The 23,459-nt window shown below is 44.0% G+C and overlaps 1 protein-coding gene across 6 annotated transcripts; it reads right to left on the reverse strand.

The window, feature by feature from the left end:
- Positions 1–647: 647 nt before the first annotated feature.
- CDC42EP2 (CDC42 effector protein 2) lies at positions 648–21,782 on the reverse strand. 6 transcript variants are annotated; one of them, XM_075130420.1, is made up of 4 exons: positions 21,588–21,782; positions 16,193–16,276; positions 5,897–5,995; positions 648–2,838 (listed from the first exon to the last, which is right to left on the reverse strand). In XM_075130420.1, exon 4 carries the CDS (start codon positions 2,220–2,222, stop codon positions 1,503–1,505), a length of 720 nt encoding a protein of 239 aa, XP_074986521.1. In that variant the 5' UTR covers positions 2,223–2,838; positions 5,897–5,995; positions 16,193–16,276; positions 21,588–21,782; the 3' UTR covers positions 648–1,502. The 6 variants fall into 6 exon arrangements, with proteins under 6 accessions (XP_074986521.1, XP_048711986.1, XP_048711987.1 ...); XM_048856029.2 differs by having other exon boundaries at positions 16,193–16,279; XM_048856030.2 differs by lacking the exon at positions 16,193–16,276.
- Positions 21,783–23,459: the final 1,677 nt, after the last annotated feature.

Below are 23,459 nucleotides of genomic sequence, written 5' to 3' on the forward strand. Positions count from 1 at the left end.
CCTCAGTTCCTCCAGCTATAAAATGGGGACAATGCTCCCCTACATCACAGGAGTGCTACGAGGATAAAGTCCATTAATGATGAGCGACACAGAATTACTGAGATAGACTGGAGTTCCTACCTAGGTACTAAAGTATTATAAATAAATAAATATAAGATCAAGGGCTGACATTTAAAGAACACCTAGGGAATTTTAATGGGAATTGGGAGCCAAATCTTTTAGGCAACTTTGAAAATATGACCCAATTGAGCAAATGGAACCATCTGTTGTCTTGGTTATTTCTGCAGTTCTAATGCCAACAGAATTTAGATTTCCACCAATTTTAAGGCCAGAAGGGACCATCATCATTCTTCATAACACAGGCTAAAAAATGTCCCCACAAATTTCTGCATCAAGCTCAACAATTTGTGGTTGAATTAGAGAGTGTCTCTCAGTTTGTAGACTCCAAGTGATGGAGAATTTACCACATCCCTTGATAATCTGTTCCAGTGGTTAATTATCCTTGCTGTTGAAAAGTTTCATCTGATTTCCAGCTTGAAGTATGACTTCAACTTCCAACCATTGAATGCCTACGTCTGCTAAAATATACAGTCTGCTAATTTTTACTCCTAGCTTTTTTATAAAGAAGGATCATCATCAAAACCAAATGTTTTTTTTCCTAGTTGCTTTACTAGTAAAGTGGCAGGTTCTTTTAAAAATCCAATTAAGAGGTTAAAAAAAATTGCTTACAGTCCATTTGACAATTCAAGTTATCTGGCAAACAGCAAGTGGTCAGGTTTTCAAACAGTAAATACAGATAGGAAAACAGTTTGATTTAGAATAGCATGGGTCAACTTGATTGAGTTGTACATCTGCGGGCAAGTTACATGACTAATGTGGACAGTGAATCTTGATTACAATGCTAATGAGAAATCCCCTTAATATATGCGGTTATATTCCAGTCTACATCTTTTTTTTCCCTTTAACAAGGACCTCAGCAATATGGCATCTCTCACAGGCTCTACTTTAACAAAGTTCTGTGTAAAATAGTCTCTCAATCTGAACCAGGATCCTTTTGAATTAAACTCTTGATATTCCACAACATCATTCACACCACACCCACTACAAATAGTTTAAAATGACATAGTCCTTTTAAAAAAAGTCATATCCCTTAAAATTTATTCAGATCAGTAAAGTTAGAAGTCTTATTTTGCTAAGCGGCAATTTATTGCTGCTGCTGAATTTATCTTAGTTTCATACATTTTTCAGTACTGAGCAGCATTCAAAGGCCTGCAGCAAGCAACATTAAAAAAAAAAAAAACGTTGGGCAATGCAGAAAGTAAGCAACACGCTCCTAAAAGCTTAATACCCTATTACTATGAGATGCACAATTGGGATTTCACACAGGATAAAATTCACTAATTCAAGCTGGCCCAGTTAACCACATTCCACATTGGGGGAAAAATTCTTATCTACAAAATACTACATTTTAAAGTCTTTCCCCACGGAAGTCCCTTTAGTTTTTATGTCAGGATTTCTTGCCTGCCAGAATCTTGTATCACTTTCCCAGCTTGGTGTTTATCCATGACCTGAAGGACATCCTCCAAGATAGAAGGTCCCAGATCCACATGGAGGGAGAGCAGGGAACCAGCATGGGACATAAAGGACTCATCCTTATTTTTCTCTTCAACAAATCCATTCTGAGGGATGGCAAACAGGTCACTGGGGCTGCAGAGATGAGGGACAGGTTCAGAAGTCCTGCTATCCTTGGATGAAGTCAGTTCTGCCACAGCTTCCTTGCCTTGCAGAGCTGGTTGAACTTTGTCATCAAGGTGTAGCCTTGGTGGCTTTGGTGGGGCCTGGGTAGAGGGCAACATTAGAGCCTGTGGACCTCCAATGACAGGCAGCGAGATGGCATTCTTTAAGAGGGGCGAGGGGGCTTCAGAAAATGGTTGCTCATGACCAGAAATAGTAGCAGTCCTTGAGAACTCAAATGGCACTCCACAGTGGCTGCCGCTGTCAGAATCTAGGCTACCTTCAGTCCTTGGTAGAAGGTGGAATTTCCCTTGCAAGAAAGAAATATCCCCAAACATATCATTCTCCCCACCACTCCCTATGTGAATAGTGTGTCTGAAGTCTCCCAAGGGGGGGCTGATCATATCAGAAGAAAGGATATCTCTGAGTTTTTCCTTCTTGCCCTTCCTACTGCCTCTTTTCAGGTAGATTGGGACCTTAGTGGACATCTTGCCGATTACTAAAGCCTTTACTATTCAGAGCTGGCCTGGCGAAGTCCATCAAAATAATCCCTCAGATGAGGGTATCTTTTTGGATCCTAAAAAAAAAACAGGTTTAAAAATAATCTAAATGTTTTCTGCCATTTTTTATAAAGAGATGTTTTGAAATGGAGTAGTAACATGTAGGGGGAAAGTTCTCACTGTCAAAATGGTTCAGGGAATTAATTTCAGCCACTCACAGTTTCTCTTTCTAAAGTTTGTTGGATACGTCACAGATAACAAAGTGACCCACGTAATTCATTCCAGGCACTTGTGATGTCTTTTGAGAGTCCAGCAGTAAATCAGTTGCCTTAGAAAAATCAGCTTAAACTCTTAATGTCGGAATCAACAAAATGTATTAAATCCAGGGTGATTCATATTTGATGAGGCTGAATGCAGACGTGTTAAGAAGTTGGACAAGTGACATGTTCCCAGTGGAGGCTGAGATTAGGAACACACAGCTTCACAAGTCAATTTGTTCTGTTCTAAATTTTCTTGAAGATGAAACTTGTCAACTCAGCAGAGCTTCCATTCCCTGACTCTGCCATTCATAATCCAGGTTTTACAACACTTTCAGTCAAACACGCTATAAAACAAATTAATAAAAAAAAAAAAAGTTAGTTTGTTTTTAATCTTAGTCAAGATCAGTCATTTTTAATTATGTTGGAGAAGTTCAGTATGTATTTCAAGGAGCACTAGTAACCTTTAAAATTATCATTGCTTTTGAAATTAATTCTGCTTTTCCATGATTGGCACTGAGTTCCACAAGTCAATGTGTAAGCATGAGTCACAGAGATGAGGAGGATACAAAAAAACCAGACATTTATGCAAACAAGAATATAATCCATAGTTATGCTAGTGAGGATAAATAATTGTAAATTAGACCAACCGTCATGTCTTAAACCAAGCACTAAGTGCCTGGAGTTGGAAAGAAACGAAGTGAGACTTTCCTAAGTGATTTAGGAGCTTCCACATAGGTGCTTTTGAAAATTCCATTCCCCCATAAGTATGTTCCTGCAGAATTGCCTATTATGTGGAATTTACACCTTTGATGCATCTGGTGCTGGATACTGGTCAGTCATTGATCTGAGCTGACATAGCAAAGTGGTGGGAGTACCATGCTAAATGGACTGTTAATTTGATGGAAGGAGGCCAGGATATTGGACTACATAGGCCCACTGGTCTTATAAAGCATGAAGTGTGGGAATACTGAGTTGGATGGATTCACTGGACTGATCTAGTATGACATTTTTATGTTCCTAAGTTTCAAAAAGCTTCCCATCTCCTCATACATCTTTCAGATGGATGAATGACAACTAACCAGTTACTGATACCACTTGAAAGAAAGATACAATACAACTACAGGACTGGGAGACAGGAATTCCTGGCTCTGCTACTGACTCCCCCTGCATAACCTTGGACGAATCTCTTCACCTCTCTGTGCCTCAACTTCCCTAAACTATAAAATAGGAACCATAACACTGCCCTAAGTCACAGGGGTGTTGGGCAAGTTAAATAGTTCATGCATGTAAAGCTCTTTGAAGACCGATATTATGAGCTCTTCAAGGAAGGGAATGCCTATTGCTGCATGTCCACAGCACATTGCACAATGAGCCTCTGCTCTCAGTTGAGGCCTTTAGGCACTACCATAATGCAAACAACTGAAGAACCATAAAATACTAAAAAGAAAAGGAGTACTTGTGGCACCTTAGAGACTAACCAATTTATCTGAGCATAAGCTTTCGTGAGCTACAGCTCACTTCATCGGATGCATACCGATGAAGTGAGCTGTAGCTCATGAAAGCTTATGCTCAGATAAATTGGTTAGTCTCTAAGGTGCCACAAGTACTCCTTTTCTTTTTGCGAATACAGACTAACACGGCTGTTACTCTGAAACATAAAATACTATTGACCACAGGCCTGTTTACACTCCAGTCAAATACCCCACTATTCAGAGCAAGCAGACCTCTTTGCTCAGTATACTCAGCACTTCTGGAAAGAAAAAAAAGAGTGTCTGCCAAGCAGCTGAGATACTGCAGGCCAGTTCTTCCTCCTCCAGACAATCCCAAGCCATGATGAATTTTGCAAGAGAGTCACTCAGCATTCCAAAGTGAACCACATTTGCAGTGTTCCATTCGCAGCCACTTAAAAACAAATGCAAGGCAACCGGCTGAAAGCTCTGTTTGGACTCTGGGAAATTGTCTTACCTTCTATTTTAAAGCCCGCAAAAAATCTCCGCAAAACCATATTTAGAAAGAAACAACTTTGTTCCAAAGGTAAAGGGGAAGCCATGTGATGTGCACACCCTGCATTAATGAGAGGGTGAGTCGCCAGCGCATATCAATTTGTTAAAAACTCAAGAGCCTTGTGCAATTCAGGATGGTTTTTAAATGTCAGTCTGTGCCAAATGAATTAAGCAGGATTCCCTTTGGGACAGCTCTTCTCACAGTAACACTTCAAGTATTAGCATTGTTATGAGCTGGGCGGATCTTTGTTATAGACTGAGTTAATACCACGACCTAAAACAAAAAGTGTATGAACCCACCCCAGGGCTTTTGGCCGATTATTCTTTTTGGGGGTTGGGGGAGGAAGACAGAACAGAAAAACTGAGGAAGTCAGAGAGAGCCTAAAGGAGCAGCTGAAAGAAACCTGGGGAGAGGTTTTTGGTCAGGGGAGCAGGCTGAAAAGCATGCTCTTAGTGCTGTGAGCAAAGGAAGCTGTTTCCTGCTATTTGATTTCTTCTGGGTTCAGAGTCTCAGGACTTTGTCCATTCTTTATAAATAAACAAAACTGCATTAAAGAAAATCCTAGACTCCATCAATTTCTACTTCCAACTGGAACATCCCCAGGGTCCTAAAATTTTGGCTAGCTGCTCAGGTCAAAAAGGGGCAACACTGAGGTCAAGAGTGGGATCCAGTCTTCAAGGAGAAAAATTGTGTGCTGGTATTCCTGTTGAACCAAGATGGAGCAAATGATTGCGATGCTTGCAGAAATCAAAGATGGTCAAAAGGAACTGAAACAGGACTTTGAAGCTTCACAACAGAAAGTAAAACAGCATCTGGAAGATTTCAGAAAGGGCAGAGGGTTGATTTTCAGGCAAGGGTCAAATCAGTGTGGGAGCAACAACCCCTTATGTTCAGACAGTTTCGGAAGTCCAGCTACAAAGCTCTAGGCTGGAATGACAAGACAGGTCAAAGAGGTGACCAGCAACTTGAGTGCCGTAGACCAGAGGTTTTGTCCATTAAATAGTGGAGACCAGGCAAGTTTTAGCCAACTTGAAACTTGCTAACAGAGATAAGCAGCAGCAAGGACTAGGAGCTGAAAATTCAGTTCCAAAAGAAAACCAAAGAATCACAGATCAAAGTGGAAGACAGCTGCCTGAATAAGAAATTGAGCCAGCCAGAGGACTTTGATAAGACCAGACATTTACAACAGTTATCTACCCAATTTGTAACCCACAAAGTCCCGGAGGGGCCAGCTCCAGTGATGCAAAAACCTACTATCTTTGAGGGGGAAACTCCCTGGGAGGCTTATTTGACTCAATTCAACATTCTAGCTCAAATCAGTGCTGTGAGATGGACAGAAAGGGGGGTTACTAGCATCCAACTTGAGTGACCCGGCTCTGATAGTGCTGCAGAACTTACCCCCAGAAAAGAGATGGAGTTATCCAGACCTGGTACAAGCCCTTGACATGCAGTCTGGAGTCAGCCATCAATCTGAGCTAGCCAGGGCACAGCTAAGATCTAGAAAAAAAGGGAAAGAAGAAACCCCACTTGAACTGGCAGAGAACCTCAAAGCTTATGTTCCTGGCATATCCAGATACCACAAAGGCCTTCCAGGATAGATGGGCAATGGATCAATGTGTAAATGCTCTGCTGGACCTGACTTGCAGATCAGTATCAGCGAAAGGGGATCAAAGTCATTCTGAGAGGCTGTGGAATTTGCTACAGAACTTGAACCTTGAAGAGGAAGCAGCTATTAGTGAGAAAGATGGATGCTGATGACCTTGAGCCCTGTAACTACAATTCTGTGTGTAATATATATGATGGAAAGGGGGATTCTAATCTGGATCATGACCACATTAAATGATTGGAACAAATGATAAATATTGTTTGTACAAGGGAAATTGGCAATAATTAAAAAAATGAAAAGAAAACCATTCAGTTAAATGCTGTTACTGTGACAAAACTAGCCACAAAAAGGAGTGTTATACATTTAAGGAAGGCCAAGACAGAATGTTACAAGTGTCTAGTGAAAGCCTCTCTCCTAGTTTGAGAAATGGGGGGACATTAAGCTGAAGAGGAAAAGCTTAGGGGTACAAGGATCAGCCCCAGTTTTTGTTTAGCTGCCCAGATCTAATGGGAGTTTGGCTATTGAGTGTGTATAGCAGTGGTTCCCAAACTTGTTCCGCCACTTGTGCAGGGAAAGCCCCTGGCGGGCCGGGGTGGTTTGTTTACCTGCTGCATCCGCAGGTTCGGCCGATTGCGGCTCCCAGCGGCCACGGTTCGCTGCTCCAGGCCAATGGGGGCTGCTGGAAGTGGCATGGGCTGAGGGACGTACTGGCCGCCGCTTCCAGCAGCTCCCATTGGCCTGGAGCAGCAAACCGCAGCCACTGGGAGCCGCGATCGGCCGAACCTGCAGACATGGCAGGTAAACAATCCAGCCTGGCCCGCCAGGGGCTTTCCCTGCACAAGCTGCGGAACAAGTTTGGGAACCACTGGTGTATAGGATCTGTGATGTGTATTCTCAGAGGAATCTTAGCTCCTAAAGTTCTGTGGTTCTGAAACAAGAACTGATCCCATTTCCTTTGCTGAATGTCTCTGACAAACAGCAAATAGTGAGAAAAGGCACTGCAGTTGTGAAATGTGAGCTGGGTATCTGGTAAACACTGTTATGGAAGAAAACTACAAGGGGGGGAAGTGAGTTCCCAGAGTTGGACTTGTTCCAGCACAGTGCTGTACACTTACACAGGGAACAGCAGAACAATCTAAGGGCTGGTCTACACTAATGCTGTAAGTCGATATAAGTTATGCTAGTTCAGTTACGTAACTGAAGTCAATATAACTTAGGTCAATTTACAGCGGTGTCTACACTGCGCTATGTCGACAGGTGATGCTCTCCCATCAACATAGCTTCCACCTCTCAGAGAGGTGGAGTACAAATGTAGAGGGGAGAGCGCTCTCCGATTGACTTAGCGTGTCTTCACTAGACCCGCTAAACTGGCACCGCTGCATCGATCGCAGCAGTGCCAGTTTAGCCAGTAGCATAGATATGGCTTAAGACTTTCTGGTTAGAAATTAAGAATTGTTCTCCTTATCCAACAAAGATATAGGTTCTACTGGTCCAACACAAGATTGATACTGGGGGAAACCAACCCATTAAACAGCCATCTCACTGGTTACCAGAGGCTAAAAGGGAAGAGGCACTACAGGACATTGAGAAAAGGTATCAGGAATGGAAGGCATATCAAGCCTTCAACCAGTCTCTGGGGCTCACCCATAGTTCTGGTTAAGAAAAGGTTGGCAGCACCAGATTCTGTGTGGACTCTAGAAATTAAATGATAACCTGGATCCTGTAAAAAGTGGGTATGGCAAGTGGAAGTGGATCCAAAAGACAGGGGGGAAACTGTTTTCACTGCAGGACCAGGCTTGTGGCAATTTAAAGTGGTGGCTTTTGGTTTGTGCAATGCGAAGCTAATAGAGAGGGTATTATGTGGGTTGTCCTCTCAGCCTGTCTGTTATACCTAGATGATATTCTGGTGCATGCTTAAATAGTTCAGCAGGAACTAAAATATTTACAAATGGTCTGTGATAAGCTGAAGGTGGCCAATTTGAAACTTAACCCAAAGAAATGTGAGTTGTTCCAAAAAGAGGTAATCTGCAGTGGGCCAGACATGCCAAACCTGCGGAAAAAAACACAGAAACTGGGCTTGTTTTTGGCTTTATTGGCTTGTGAGTTGCTTGTTGGCTAGTTTTTGGCTTGTAGCTTGTTGCTTCTTTTTTTTTTTGATCAGCTCCTAGCAAGCAGGGGCAAGGGGGGAGAGATTCAGGGGTGCACAGTGGGCCTACCACAGTCCCTGACTGCACGCCGGAGGGATCTAGTTACATAGAGTGTTGGGATTGGCTTGTTTTGACCTTGTTTTGAAATGGGATTAGCTTGATTTTGTCTTATTGTGAAAGTTGGGGTGCTTATTTACCACATGAAAGTTGGTGAGTGTGCAGTGGCCATACAATTAGCAAGGGGGAAATTTCCACTCACAAAAAGAAAATTGAGGCTGTACAGAGCTGGCCAATTCCCCAGACACTCTCAGATGTGCAGTGTTTTACAGGGTTCCGCTCCTGTTACCGAAGGTTTATTTGTGGATTTGCCAATATTGCAAAACCCCTGCACAGGTTGGGTGAGAAAGGGAAACCGCTTCACTGGTCAGCAGAGTATGATGTAGCATTTTCAGAGTTGACAAAGGCTCTTGTGACTACTCCTGTCTTGGCGCACCCATGATTCAAAACCCCTTTCATACTGGACACAGACGCTAGTGCTTACAGATTGGGAGCAGTTCTGATAAAAGAACACATGGACTTGAGAGGGTGGTAGCTTAGACTTTTACTATACTAAGTTCTCCTAAGAGAAATTATTGCACCATCCAAAAATAACTTCTAGCTGTGGTTAAATCTATAGAACATTTTTCATCACTATTTGTGTGTGAGGAATATTATGGTCAGGACAGACCTGCAATGGCTCTTTAGATTCAGGAATCTTGAGGGACAGCTTGCCAGGGGTTGGAGAAACTGCCGTGCTACAATTTCACAATCACACAGAGGCCTGGCCATAAGCATGGTAATGCTGATGCCTTGTCCAGACAGGTCTCTTGCGAGGCTAATTGCAAACACTGCCCCAAGCAGAAGAGCAAGGAATTAGCTGCTCAAGGGAATGGGAGTGCCTCCAGACCCTTCCTCTAGTCTAATTCGCAGAAATGCCGGTGCGCCTGGTTCATCCACCAAAAGACTGAGGAAAGGGGTAGCAGAAATGGACTCCGGAGCAACTAAAAACTTTCCCAAGACTATCCTGACACAGGATAGGGCGTATTGGAAAATCAACTGGAAAATGTATCCACCCTGGAATGTAGTGTCTCCTCACAGTAAAAGCTTTCTGGTCACAGTGGGAAAGCTTGGAATTTTAAAAAGAAATATTTTAGAGGTGATGGGAGAAACCAGAAGGTGATGGGTACTGGTATACTGAAAAAGGAGGTCCTAAAGTTAAGTCATGATCTTATAACTGTAGGACATTTTGGTGTTGCAAAAAACTTAGACAAATTAAGGGACAAGTTCAACTGGGTAAAAAGCAGCCAAGACAGTTGGTGCAAGAAATGTGCTCTTTGCATTGCGAAGATGGTCCCCCTAAAACAGGGAGAACCCCTTTGCAGTAGTATTTTGAGGGGACACCAATGGAGTGCATTGCCATTGATGTTCTTGGAACCATTGCCTGAGACAGAGGCTGACAATCAATACCTGCTGGTAGCTATTAGCTAATGGACTATTTCACAAAATGGTCTAAGGCTTACCCAGTAAAAAAAATTAACAGGCTGTGACAATAGCAGGGATCCTAATGAATGAATTCTTCATCAGATCTGCAATCTTGAGCGATTACACACAGATCAAGGGAGAGACTCTGAATCCAAAGTGTTTCAACAGGTTTGTGAGATTCTAGACATTCACAAAACTCACACCTACATTCTGATGGGATGGTGGAAAGCTTCAGTAGGTTTTGGCTGACCAGGCTGTTAAAAGTCCTGTCGGAGGTGCTGCCCGGCTAAGGCGGGCTAGTCCCTACCTGTTCCGACACCGTGCTGTGCCCCAGAAGCGGCCAGCAGCAAGTCCGGCTCCTTGGCGGAGGGGCCATGGGGCTCCGCGCACTGCCCCTGCCCCGAGCACCAGCTCCGCACTCCCATTGGTCAGGAGCTGGGGAGGCAGTGCCTGTGGACGAGAGCCACGCAGAGCCACTTGCACGCCTCTGCCTAGGAATTGGACTGGCTGCTGGCTGCTTCCGGGGTGCAGCACAGGCCGTGGTGCCAGGACAGGCGGGAAGCCTGCCTCTGCACTCCGGTTGCGCTGCTGACTGGGAGCTGCCAGAGGTAAGCCTGCGCCCCAATCCCCTGCCCCAGCCCTGAGCCCCCCCTCAAACCCAGAGCCTCCTACTGCACCCCAAACTCCTCAGCCCTTGCCCCATCCCAGAGCCTGCACCTCTGCCCCAGAGCCCTGACCCCCTCCTGCAACCCAATCCCCTGCCCCATCCCAGAGTCCCCTCCACTCCCTGAACCCCTCATTTCCAGCCCCACCCCTCAGCCCTCACCCCTGTACCCCAACCCTCTGCCCCAGCCCTGAGCCCCTCCCACACCTCTAACCCCTCATCCCCAGCTCCATTGGGTCGTGGGCATCAACAATTTTCTTCAACTGGGTGACCAGAAAAAAAGTTTGAAAACAATAGACAGCAGTAGGTCAACAGAAAAATTCTTCCATCAACCTAGCTACCACCTACATCAAACACAAGAAACCCTCCCATCAGCATAAGTAATGTCTACACTTGAAATGCTACCCGCTGCAGCTGCGCCACTGTAGCATTTCAAGCCCTTATAGAACAGCAGTCAATGAGAGTACAAAGTGTACCCCGCAGGCCTCATGTTTGGGCAGGAGCTAAAGCAACCTCTTGTATGGAGTGGCTTTCTGAAGTGGAACAAAGGAATTTGAACCATTTGAACTGTGTGGAAACCCTACAACCCAAAATTGAAAAAGTTCACACCTTTCCTAGGGAAAATTTGTGGCCTCTGACAAAATGAAAAGGCTCTATGATAAAAAAGCATATGCAGAAACTTTTAAAAGAAGAGACGTGTGGTCTGGCACCACAATCATTGAAGGAAGAAGGATAGAAGCCCTAAACTGGATGAATTTTGGGAGGGACTATATACAGTCTTAACACAAATAAATGAAGTGGTGTTCATGATACAGTTAGATCCCAGGAGTAAGCCCAGAAGTTATCCATCAGGACCATCTGAGAAGATATCGCAGACAGAATTTCAGCTTGGCTACTCCCGGAATCTGAGAATGGAGCTGTGGAAATTGAAGCTGGAAAAGTTGTTACAGAGGTGAATTCCCCATTAGAACAAAATGGCCAGGCTCTGCCTCAGCCATCGAATTCCACAGAAACAACCTCAGAAGAACACTGAAAGGCAGTCCAGGGAGAGAAAAGCCCCACAGGGATTTGGGTGGGAATAAAATTGTTTTGGGCTGGTGATATGAAACCATCTCAACAGAAAGATACGGTATATGTGTAAATAGTTAACCTTGTATCATTTTAAATGTATTTAAAAAAATGTATTTCTATTTGGGATGGGTTCTTAAGTGCCACCATTAAAGGCTTCACTGGGACAAGGAGCAAACCTAGGAACAGGTATTGTTATGGACTGGGTGGAACCTTGTTTTGGGTTGAGGTAAAACCCACACCTAAGACAAAAGAAATGCGTGAATTGTGAACCTGCCCAGAGGCTTTTGGCTGAGTATTATTTTGGTATAGGGGGTTGTCGGGGAGGCCAAATACAAAAACTGGGAAAGACAGGCCTGGTCTACACCTAAAACTTAGGTCGACCTACCTATGTTGTCCAGGGCTGTGAAAAATTCACACACCCCTGAGAAACATAGTTAAGACGACCGAAGCCCCAGCATAGACACCGCTAGGTCCACGGAAGAATTCTTCTGTCAAAAACCAGTTGGAGAACACTTCAATCTCTCTGGTCACTCGATTACAGACCTAAAAGTGGCAATACTTCAACAAAAAAAACTTCACAAACAGACTCCAACGAGAGACTGCTGAATTGGAATTAATTTGCAAACTGGATACAATTAACTTAGGCTTGAATAGAGACTGGGAGTGGATGAGTTATTACACAAAGTAAAACTATTTCCCCATGTTTATTCCCTCCCCCGCCCCCATTCCTCACACGTTCTTGTCAACTGCTGGAAATGGCCCACCTTGATTATCACTACAAAAGGTCCGTCCCCGGTAATAGCTCACCTTAAGTGATCATTCTGGTTAGTGTGTATGGTAACACCCATTATTTCATGTTCTCTATTTATATAAATCTCCCCACTGTATTTTCCACTGAATGCATCCGATGAAGTGAGCTGTAGCTCACGAAAGCTTATGCTCAAATAAATTGGTTAGTCTCTAAGGTGCCATAAGTACTCCTTTTCTTTTTTCAGATAAATTTGTTAGTCTCTAAGGTGCCACAAATACTCCTTTTCTTTTTGCGAATACAGACTAACACGGCTGCTACTCTGAAACCTGTCAACCTTGCTACTGCTTCTCCAGGGGGTGGATTTACTGCTACTGCAGCCATGGAAAAACCCCTTCCATTGCTCTACCAAGTGTCCGTCTACATTACATCACCACAGCAGTGTAGCTGGAGCGCTGCAGTTGTGCTACTGTAGCGCTTGCAGTGTAGACATACCTACAGAGAGTCTAAAGGAGCAGCTGAAAGCGTGTGTGGTTGTCCCTGGAAGAAACCTGGGGAGAAGTTTTGGAATCAGGGGAGCAGGCTGAAAAGCTTGCTCTTGGTGCTGTGAGCTGTTTCCTGCTATTTGATTCCTTCTAGAGTCACAGACTCAGGACTTTGTCCATTCTTTGTAAATAAACAAAACTGTATCAAAGAAAATACCAGACTCCATCAATTTCTACTGCCAGCTGGAACATCCCCAGGGCCCTAAAACGTGGACTAGCTGTTTGGGTCAAAAAGGACCAACAGTACTATTGGAGCAATGTGCATGGCTGTACCAGGAGTTGGGATTTGCACGCAGTTTTTCCCCCAAGACTTCACTTACATACCTTAAAAGCACAGGGGCAGATCCTCAATCCATATAGCTGCATTAACTTTAATGGAGCTATGTCAATTTATGGGGGCTGCAGCTCTCGTCCACCCATTAGGCTTAGCTCTTATTCTGAAATAATAGCAGAGGCACTGTCCAAGCACAGCCCTGAGAGCCTGAAGCTGTGAGAAGAACGCCTTCTGAGGAGCAAATTGTTTTTGTGTGCCTCAGTTTCCCCTTCTGTAAAATAAGACCCATTATTGGCCTGTTTTTCACTGGAGTTACATATGGGGCCTGATTCTGATCTCACATAAGTTTTACACCAAAGCAACTTCATTGACTTCAGTGGTGTTATTCCTGATTTACAGCACCACAAGTGAAATCAGTCAGGCCTAGTGAGTGCTAATTTTTAGTATTAGATAAGACTGATCTCTGGAATGATTTACATACGAAGATCCTTCCAAGCTCTAGCTGGCAGAGGTGGGGGTGGATTGGAGGGGAGCTGCTTTTGAAAATCTCATTCCTAAAAAAAAACAAAAAATCCCCACTCAGTCAAATGACCAGAATAAGCCCCCAACAAATGAACCTGCTGTCACTCAATAATGATCTAATTTCCATTTTCTGCCCCATGCTCTGCACAATACAGTCCATGTAGCTGCATGCTGCCCAGTCGAGCAACACTAGGTGAGAAAGGAACAGCAACAACAGAAACAAACAAGCTTTGCAGAACTCGACTTGCTAAGCAAAAATGCTGATTTCTCACTGAGATTGGACTCCCGGGAGAAGGAACAGAACATGCAACATATTATCACCTCCTGCTGCTACTACGGTTGTCACTGGCAGGACTGTACAGTTAATAGTTATGTTATAGGAAGACTGGGGCTGATGGAACCTGAGTTCAATTCCTGGCTCTGCCACTGGCCTGCTGGGTAACCTTGGGCAAGTGACCTCCCGAGCCTCGGTTTCCCTATCTGTAAAATTAGAATGATACTAATGCACTTTGAGACATCTGGATGAAGAGCTCTGTAAGAGCGAGATATTAATTAATTATTATTATTCTAGGGTCACCAGTCCTAGTCTGTTTTAGTAAGGAGAGGGAAAGGTATATATAAACTGCAGTGTTTTATTACTGGATAATATCAGAAAGGAAACCTCCAGCCCAACATGGCTGCACACAGGCAATCATTTAGGCTGGGATTTTTAAAGGAGCCTAAGGAACCTAACTTCCTTGAACTCCTTTAAAGATTCCACCCTGAAACATTAACATGATCAGATTAGAACTCTTGTCTTTCAATGGCTATTGTAACAAAACAGAGAGCATCTCTGGAACCCCCCCCCCCCAACCCACACAGGGAATGACATCATATTCCTTTCTGTAATGTGCACCACACCCTTTTCTTTATAAAAATAGCAGCCTAGCCCTGTTTGTGCCTGTTACTGGCAAACCATTTCCCTTTTGTGTCTTTCCTTCCTGGGGCAGCCTTAGAGGTTCAGTTTAACGGCTCCTTACAGCACCTGCTCTGACAGGCTAAAAGAAACCCTCCCATCAGAGATTCAGTGGCCTCAATGCCTGCACCCTCCCCCCCCAGCCTCCAAAACAAAGGCATCCTGTGACTGAGGCCCTCCCCTGAGAGAGCTGACGCACATGGCACTTTGGCTATTCAAGGGGCAGTCGTTAGTATTGTGATGCTGTGTCCATTGAAATAGTTGGTAAAGCTCCCAATGATGTAATGATGCAAGATCAAGCCAATTCTCATTTACACTAATAAGGCTCTGGCGGTGTAAAAGAATCCCTTGCATTCACTTTAGGACCCCTTTACTTTATCAGAGTGGTGTAAAGGAATCAGTGTAAATGAGAATCAGTCCCTACTAGTCTAGACAAACCAAACAAAGGTTACATCACAGATGGTTATTAACTATTTTTATGACTATACTGCCAAGAGACCCCAACTGGAATTAGGGCCCCATGACTGCAAAGAATACGGCTGCAAAGATCATTTTCCTAGCCTGTCACTTTAACAGTTCACCCCTCCCTTTGAATACCTCCACTGCATAAAGCATAAGCTACTTCTATTCACTTTCATGGCCCTTCCCAGTCAATCCCTAACCCACCCTATTTATCATGTCCCATCTGCTGTTGAGCTGTCAATGCTCACCTCTGATTGGCCCATGGTGCAAGCCTGCATTACCCACTTGTTACATTTTCAAACAAGCCCCTTTGTACTTTCTCCCATGTTCCCTCTCATGTTTGGGAGGAGCTCCCCATAAACATCCACAAAGCCACCTCACTGTCAACTTCAAACCGCTCCTCAAATCTCTTCTTTGATGTGAGGCCTACAAACAACTTGACAACAGTCAGGCCATTATTATGCTGAAATCACTGCCTGTCTATCATGCTCACCAACATTGTGTCATTTTCTTGTATTCCCCCATCTGCCTGTATCCATCTGTTGTCTCCTGTATTAGATCTAAGCACCTTGGGGTAGAGACCAACTTTCTGTTCTGTGTTTGTACAGCACCTAACACAATGTGGGTCCTGGTCCATGACAGGGATTCCTGGTCAGTCTGGTAATACAAATAATAGACAATAATTGTACTAGGCACTGCACAGATATGAAGGCCTAGTCTACATTTGAAAAGGTTTGCTAGGATAGCAATACAAATACAGTTATGCCAGCAAACCTTCCTAATGTAGATGCAGCTTATACTGGCAAGCGTGCTTTTGCTGGTATAGTTTACACCAATTAATGAAATAAGCTGGGGAGAGGGGAAATCACACCCCTAACTGACATTACTGTACTGGCAAAAGTTTCTAGCGTAAACCTGGCCATAGTAAGAGACAGTCCCTATTCCAAAGAGTTTATAATCTAAACAGGCAAGATAGACAAAGAGTAGGAGGGGAAACTGAGGCATAGCGAGGGGAACGTGCCAAAGCAAGTCAGCACAGAGCTGGGAATAGAACCCACATCTTCTTGATCACACTCCAGGAGTTCCCTCCCCAAACCTATGAAATGAGATTCAGGTGTATATGCCAGGAGAGAGATGGAAAAAATAAAGAGAAAGTACAACCTGGAAAATGTGCCTCACCGTCAGTAAGAAGGTGAGATGGACCATCTGGAATTGGGTGGGGACCCGGTTCTGGTGCAATTCCAGCTATCCAGATACTTGGTTCTACTGGACACAGAAATAAAGAAGAGGCAGGGGTCTTAATACAAGACTTTTATGGCCTACAGGATAGGAAGGATGCTCCTGCAGCAAAAGTACTGGGGGCCCAGTTGTGATCTCACATCAGGATAAATCAAGAGTTAACACCACTGAAGTCAATGTGTAATACTGCCATGTGAGCTGGGACTCAGGACAGCTGGATTCTACTCCCCGCTATGCCACCAACTCAGCAGATGGCCTTGGATAAGGCACTCCCTCTACCTACCTCCCAGGAGTTGTGCCAGGCTAAAATTCATTAACATTTAGTAAGGGAGAGGCAATGTGGTCTAGTGGATAAAGCATTGGATTAGGACCTAGGAGTCCTAGATTCAACTCCTGGTTCCGCCACTGCTTTGCTGGTTGACATTGAGCATGTCACTTCCCCTCTCTGTGCCTTAGTTCCCCCATCTGTAAAATGGTGATAATGATTCTGCCCTCTTTTCAGAGTAGCAGCCATGTTAGTCTATATTCGCAAAAAGAAAAGGAGTACTTGTGGCACCTTAGAGACTAACCAATTTATTTGAGCATAAGCTTTCATGAGCTACAGCTCACTTCATCGGATGCATTCAGTGGATGTGAATGCATCTGATGAAGTGAGCTGTAGCTCACAAAAGCTTATGCTCAAATAAATGTTAGTCTCTAAGGTGCCACAAGTACTCCTTTTCTTTTTGCCCTCTTTTGTAAAGCACTTTGAAATCTACTGTTGAAAAGCACTGTGTATGTGCTAGGGATTATTATTTGTATTGCAGCAGTACCTTGGAGCCCTAGTCATGCAGCAGGACCCCATTGTGCTAAGTGCTGATCAAACAGAACAATGAGACAGTCCTGCCCCAAAGAGCTTACAGTATTGTCCACAATATTCTTCATCCCATCCTACTGCAGGATCAGGGACTTCAGCAGTAGGGGGATCAGAGTAATAGCGAGAGATTGATTCCTTGATATGTGCTCCAGTGTTGGCATTGTAAACACTGCGAGGGAATGCTTATTTATTAGCATGGGAATTAAACCTCCCAAAAAAATCATGGAAACATTTTTGGTTATTCACGTAGCTTGATTTTGCAAAACCTTAAATAATAAAAGAACGATAATCCCTAGCTCTTATCACCTATAGATCTCAGAGAACTTTACAAAGGAGATCAGGATCATTATCCTCATCTTACAGATGGGGAAACTGAGGCACAGAGAGGGGACGAGACTTCCTCAAGGTCACCCAGCAGGCCAGGGCAAAGCCAGGAATAGAACCCAGTTCTCCTAATTCCCAGTCCAGTGCTCAAGCCACAAGGCCTGACTCTCTTTTACCTCCAGCCCGCTCCCCACCTGGTGGTTTATATAGTCATTTATACTTGTGCAGAGTGGATACAAGCCACTACCCAAATCAGAGATTTCCACTCATTCACACTAAGGCTGATTAGCCACAGCATTACCCCAGATTTATGCCCGTATGACTCCATTTTCAGTTAAATTACACTGATATAGAACAGGAGTAACACAGTGGTGAACCATGGCAGCTAGCAGTAGAGTTTTGCACCCACTCTGCAGGGTTGTTATGTTACTCCATGATGTGCATACAAGGGAGAATCAGCGCCCCTCCCCCTGTTTCTCTCTCACACACACACATACACACACACATCCTTCAACTTCTGAGGCTAAGGCCTTGTCTACATACTGAACTTACATACACTGGTGAAAAGCTGCAGTGTTACACCAATTAATTCACTGGAGCTGCTCCTGATTTGCACTAGCATAACCAAGATCAGAATCTGGGATCTTAGCACCAGTCCAAACTCCTAGGGCCAGTCAAACTCCACTGACCTGCAGCTTGGGGAGTCATTTACATCAGTCAAAGCGAAGGCAGCAAAGGTGTATGTAAAATGTTACTAAGTCAGAGCAGTAAATGATTTGCACCACTATAAATGACCACACAAGGTGAAAGGCAACAAGGAGACTGACTCCTTGTGTAGACACTATTTACACCAGTGCAGCTTATCCTCAGGGTAAACTGCACTGGTGGAAATCATGTTACAATCATGTAAAACACATCTACACCAGGGACTTGCATCAATACCTAACATCTCAATGTAAACAAGGCCTTAGATTAAAACATTCCTTTTTTCCTCCTGAAGGAACAGGAAGTCTTGTGCTGGCTGGTTTTCTTATACATGTAAGCAGAGAGAGTTTGGAAGCATGCTAAGGGACATTCCTTAGCAGAGAATCCACCTGGTTCTCCCATACATCCACTAGATGGCTGTATCTGTCAGGGATCATCTTAAAAGAAGTTTCACCTTTCCAGCCCCACAAAGGTCTCTGAGTTACATGGAGGGTCATTTCCCTCACCCCACCCACAAAAAACGATTTGCTTAGTGCTCCAGGGAAAATGTTTGCCCTAAAGAGGAATGTTTTAAAAATACCCAAGATAGATTTATCTGTAGAGTGGATACAGCCCACAATCCCATCCTCCAATAATCCAGTAAACCTCCCCTTCCCTCCCCCCCACCCCCTCCACCAAACCTAAAACCAATCCTTTGAGCCCACCCTACCAAAATGATTCTCCTGTCAATGTAAAACATAAAGCAAAGCTCTGTGGCAAAACACCCTCTACCCTGGAATCCCTCTTCCCTTGTTCTGTGTCTCCTCCCTTCACTGGCTTACCCTGCTGTTGACTCCAAGCTAGTCTAGCCCACAAAGGAGTTGGACAGCGAAATGTATGTGCAAGTTCCACAAAGGAGATGAAGTACTCAGAACTACCCTTCTCCTGGCAGATCACTAGTCAGAAAGATGCCATGAGACATCATATTAGCCCACCAGGGAGTTGGGGAGGGATTGGTATAGCAAGGCCAATCCTAAAACGTTATTTTTTCCAGGACGCCCAAGACATCAGGTGAGTTGGTAGCCAGTAACATAGTATGCCAGCCTCAGCTATCTTGCAGTCCGGCAATGCAAGCTCAGGACTCTGGGGAGTGGCAGCTATTCCCATTGCAAGCACCTCCTGCTGGCCAAGTTACAGAATGCCAATGGCATTAGAACCTACTTTTTTGCCTTGGCCAGTTGGAGGATGAAGGCAACTGTAATGGTCATCTTCCTTAGAGAGGGGAGAATCATCCAAGGATGTGGGGGAAACTATGAAGAGGGCGAAGTTAGGCCCAAACTTCAGACTGGGTGAGGGAAACCCATAAAACGTGTCTAACTGTAAGATACACTGAACAAAGCAATGCTGTCTAGTGGCTAGGATGCGGGGCTGAGTATCAGGAGAGATGGGTTCTAGGCTCTTCCCCTCTCTTTGCCACTTGGCTGTTTCCACTTCCACCTTTTATCTATCCTGTCTATTTACATGGTATGCTCTCTGGGGCAGGGGCCATTTCTCAAAATCTGTCAGTACAGTGACAGGCACAATAGGGCCCCAACCTCTTTTGGATCTCAAGTTGCTAATGAAATACAAAGAATAATAAAATAATAATATAACAAATAAATACTTCAAGAAGGACAAGAGACAGTGGGCTTAAATTGCAGGTTGGACATTAGGAAAAACTTCCTGTTGAGGTAATTAAACACTGGAATAAATTGCCGAGGAAGGTTGTGGAATCTCTATCATTGGAGATTTTTAAGAGTAGGTTAGACAAACATCTGTCAGGGATGGTCTAGATACTTAGTCCTGCCATGAGTGCAGGGGACTGGACTAGATCACCTCTTGAGGTCCCTTCCAGTCCTACAATTCTATTACTCTAGAAGAGGGGTCCTCCTAAAACTAGCAATGCCCTGTCTTACTGGGCACCTACTAGTGACAATCATTAATCAGATATAACCAACCTCTAACCATTAGGGTGAGAAGAAAGTTTCCCCTTGGGTCAAATAATCCCATAATTTCCTTCTACAGGTTTCTAGCATCTTCCTGTGAAGCAGCTGGTACTGGGCAATGTTGGAGGCAGGATCCTGGACTGAATGGTCATTTCAATATTCTTGTATTGGGTGGATTCCACTCTCAGTAACATAAGCCCCGTGGAATTACTTCAGATTTACACAGAGGGAACTAAGTGGAACATCTGCATGGTTCTCCAGCTATCCCCACACTGTGCCACTTATAAAGATCCACCATAAGGCCTGCTTCTCATTTACCCCAAGGCCCTTTACACTGCTCTGCCAGTGTCAAAAGGTCTAAAAGTAAGAATCAGTCCTTTATCCCACCATCCGGAACATGACATCTATTTCAAGCATCTCCATTTGCCGGAGTTAATCTAAAGATAGTTATAAACTTCACAGCTGGTTTCTAAAATTACATTAGGCAGGTTGCTGTATGTAGATAGTGCTAGACAGAGACGTAACATAGGTGTAAAAAAAAAAATCCCCATGGGAGACAACCAGAGCTTTATATAGAAGATGATGGGTAAATGATACCCTGAAGTCCAGCTCTAAATTTAAAAGGCAGTTACTAAGTACCACAACTTGATTTAAAATGTGATAGAATTAATTTCTTCCCCCACCCCTCTTGTTGCAAGCAGTAAGAGCCAATTTAACAAGCTTTACTGATTACAGCTTGCACTCCCTTAAAAACAAATACCATGGAAAGTCACCCCTGGTTGTTAACAGATGGAATAAGACAGAAGGAGAGGGATCCCATTTCAGTGCCAGGCCCACTGCCCTCGACAAGGAAGAAAAGTGGTAGCAGCTACCAACTTGCACTGCAGGAAAACACTGCCCTCCTGGTTGAGAAAGCTACGACTCTGCCCTCTTTCTAGGACCCCAAAGCAACTCTCAAACATTCTTGGCCTCATGCACACATCCTGGCAGCAGAAATTATCCCCATTTTACAAACAGGGAAGAAACCAAGGCAAAGAAAATATTCCACTATCACCCCCCCCCCCCGCCCCTAATAACACAGGGAGTCATTGCAGAGCCATGAATAAAACCCAAGAGTCCTGACTCCCAGCCTCCCCTGCTCTCCTCCCACAGCTGGGAAAAGAACTCAGGAGTCCTGACTCCCAGCTCCACTCTTCTCTAACCACTCGACCACACTTCCCTGCCATAAGTGAGACCAGAGCCCAAGTGTCCTGACCCCCGCCTTCCTCTCAGAGCTGGTAACAGAAGCCAAGAGTCCTGATTCCCAGCAAAGCTTCTTGGGCTATTCCAAAACTCCAGTCTCGGGCTCCGTGGCAAGAGACATTGCTGCAGTGTATGAGCTGGCACTGCCAAGTACCCTCACGCACACATCCTTCAAAGTTTTAGGAGAGCTACCAAAAAAAAACAAAAAACCGACAGCCACTCACTCCACCTCCCCAGTACTCACCCTCACTGCCGGACGCTGGTGGCGGTGGTAGTGAGACTCCTGCTCCGAGCTGCAGTGAGCAGCAGCGGGTTCTTCCTTCCCTTGTTCCCCACCCTGCTGCTTCTTAAGCCAATGCACTGCGCGCTGCCGGCAATGTGTTCAGCTAGGGCTGCTCCCTCCTCCCTGCTCCCGAGAGAGCCAATGCTAAAGCTACAATGTAGCTAGCCAGAGAAATAGCATGCAAACTCCTCCCCAGGCCAAGTGCACAAGCCAGTCAGTCCCACCCTGCTCTTTCGCTGCGCTCCACGGCTTGCAGTTAGACTGATGTAACATTTTAGGGGAGGCCTTAGGCATCCTTTTCAGGAGGGGCTACAAACAAGGGCAGACTTTTTTTTATATATGAAACTTGCAATCCTCTTTCCTAAACTTTCAGAGGGAGGTGTCCTCTGCATGCAAAAAATTACCAGTTCTCCGGGGCAAAAGAGGACTGATTGTGCATAAAATGCAGGATGCTTGGTACATTAAATGTATGGGTTCCCTGTGATTTAAGCAGAGTTTTCCTTATGCCTAAAATGCATGGCTTATCTGTGCATAATATCCATAGATCTTCTGTGCATAAAATGCATGGACACTGTGTGTGCATAATATCCCCAGATAAAAGATAAAATTTTCAAAGGCACCTAAGTGACTTAGGAGCACATATCCTTTTGACGTTCAATAGGACTTTGATGCTAAGTGATTTAGATGCTTTTGAAAATTCTACCCAAAATACATGGATTCTCTGTACATAAAATGCATGATTTATGCATAAAATGCAGATTCCCTGGGAATTAAGGGAAAAGATTTTCCTTGTGCCTAAACTGCATAAAATTATGGATTTCCTGTGTATAAAATGCACGGATTTTACATAAAAGATGGAATTTTCAAAGGCCCTAAGTAATTGAGAAACAGTCCCATTGCCATTCAGTAGAACTTCTACTCCTAAATCACTTAGATGTTCAGAAATTATGAGCCAGGACCCTCAAATCATGAGATTGTCTTGAAAATTATGAGATTATTTTAAAAATTAATTAATTGTCATTTCTTTTAATTTGCCTTCTGGGTTCTGAATCTTTAGGATACTCTCATTACATGTTTTTCAACTTCTCTCTGCAGCCATTAGGGCTAGAAATTTACCTTTTTTTTTTTTTAATTGAAGCTGAGATTCTCATCCATTCTCTTGATTCCAGTAGCTGTGGCTTTAGGGAAAACACCAAAATCACAAGACTCATGATCAAATCACAAGAGTTTTTCAACAGTGCAAACTGCATGCTCTCTCAGTGAACAGATTGCCTCAGCATAAAGGGCACTGATTCTCAGAGAGCATTGTGTACAGTTTATGCATAAAGTGCCTGACCCAACACGCCTGCTGCGTCTTTCCATTAACTTCAATGGGCTTTGGAGCAGACCCAAAGTGCATGGATTCTTTAGGGATCCAGTGCACAGAGCTAAGCAAATTAGTCATCCATCTAAATAAAAAATATAAATCAGTATGCCTGCAGCGTGACATCTCTGTAACTTCTCAGCCAACTTTCACTGGACAAGCTGCTCACAAGATTGTATTTCAGTTGAGCCTTTGCCAACCCCTGCTGGAAATAGCCTGGGTATTTATTTATATTAAAAACTCTTATTGTATCTCCATCTTCATTAGAATTAAAGGGTTTAATCTACATAAAGAAGATGCACTGATTTAACTAAAGGTGTGGTGGTGTTGCACCCATTTAGTTAAAGTGGTACAGCTTTGTGTGGAGAAGTAGGCCTAAAAGGGACTCTTGTGAGATTAAAACTCTCTGGACCAGATCCTTAGTTGATGTAAATTATAAATCAGGCCAATGGTGACTGATCTACAATAGC

Source organism: Caretta caretta, chromosome 7, assembly GCF_965140235.1.
Source record: "Caretta caretta isolate rCarCar2 chromosome 7, rCarCar1.hap1, whole genome shotgun sequence".
Lineage (NCBI taxonomy): Eukaryota > Metazoa > Chordata > Testudines > Cheloniidae > Caretta > Caretta caretta.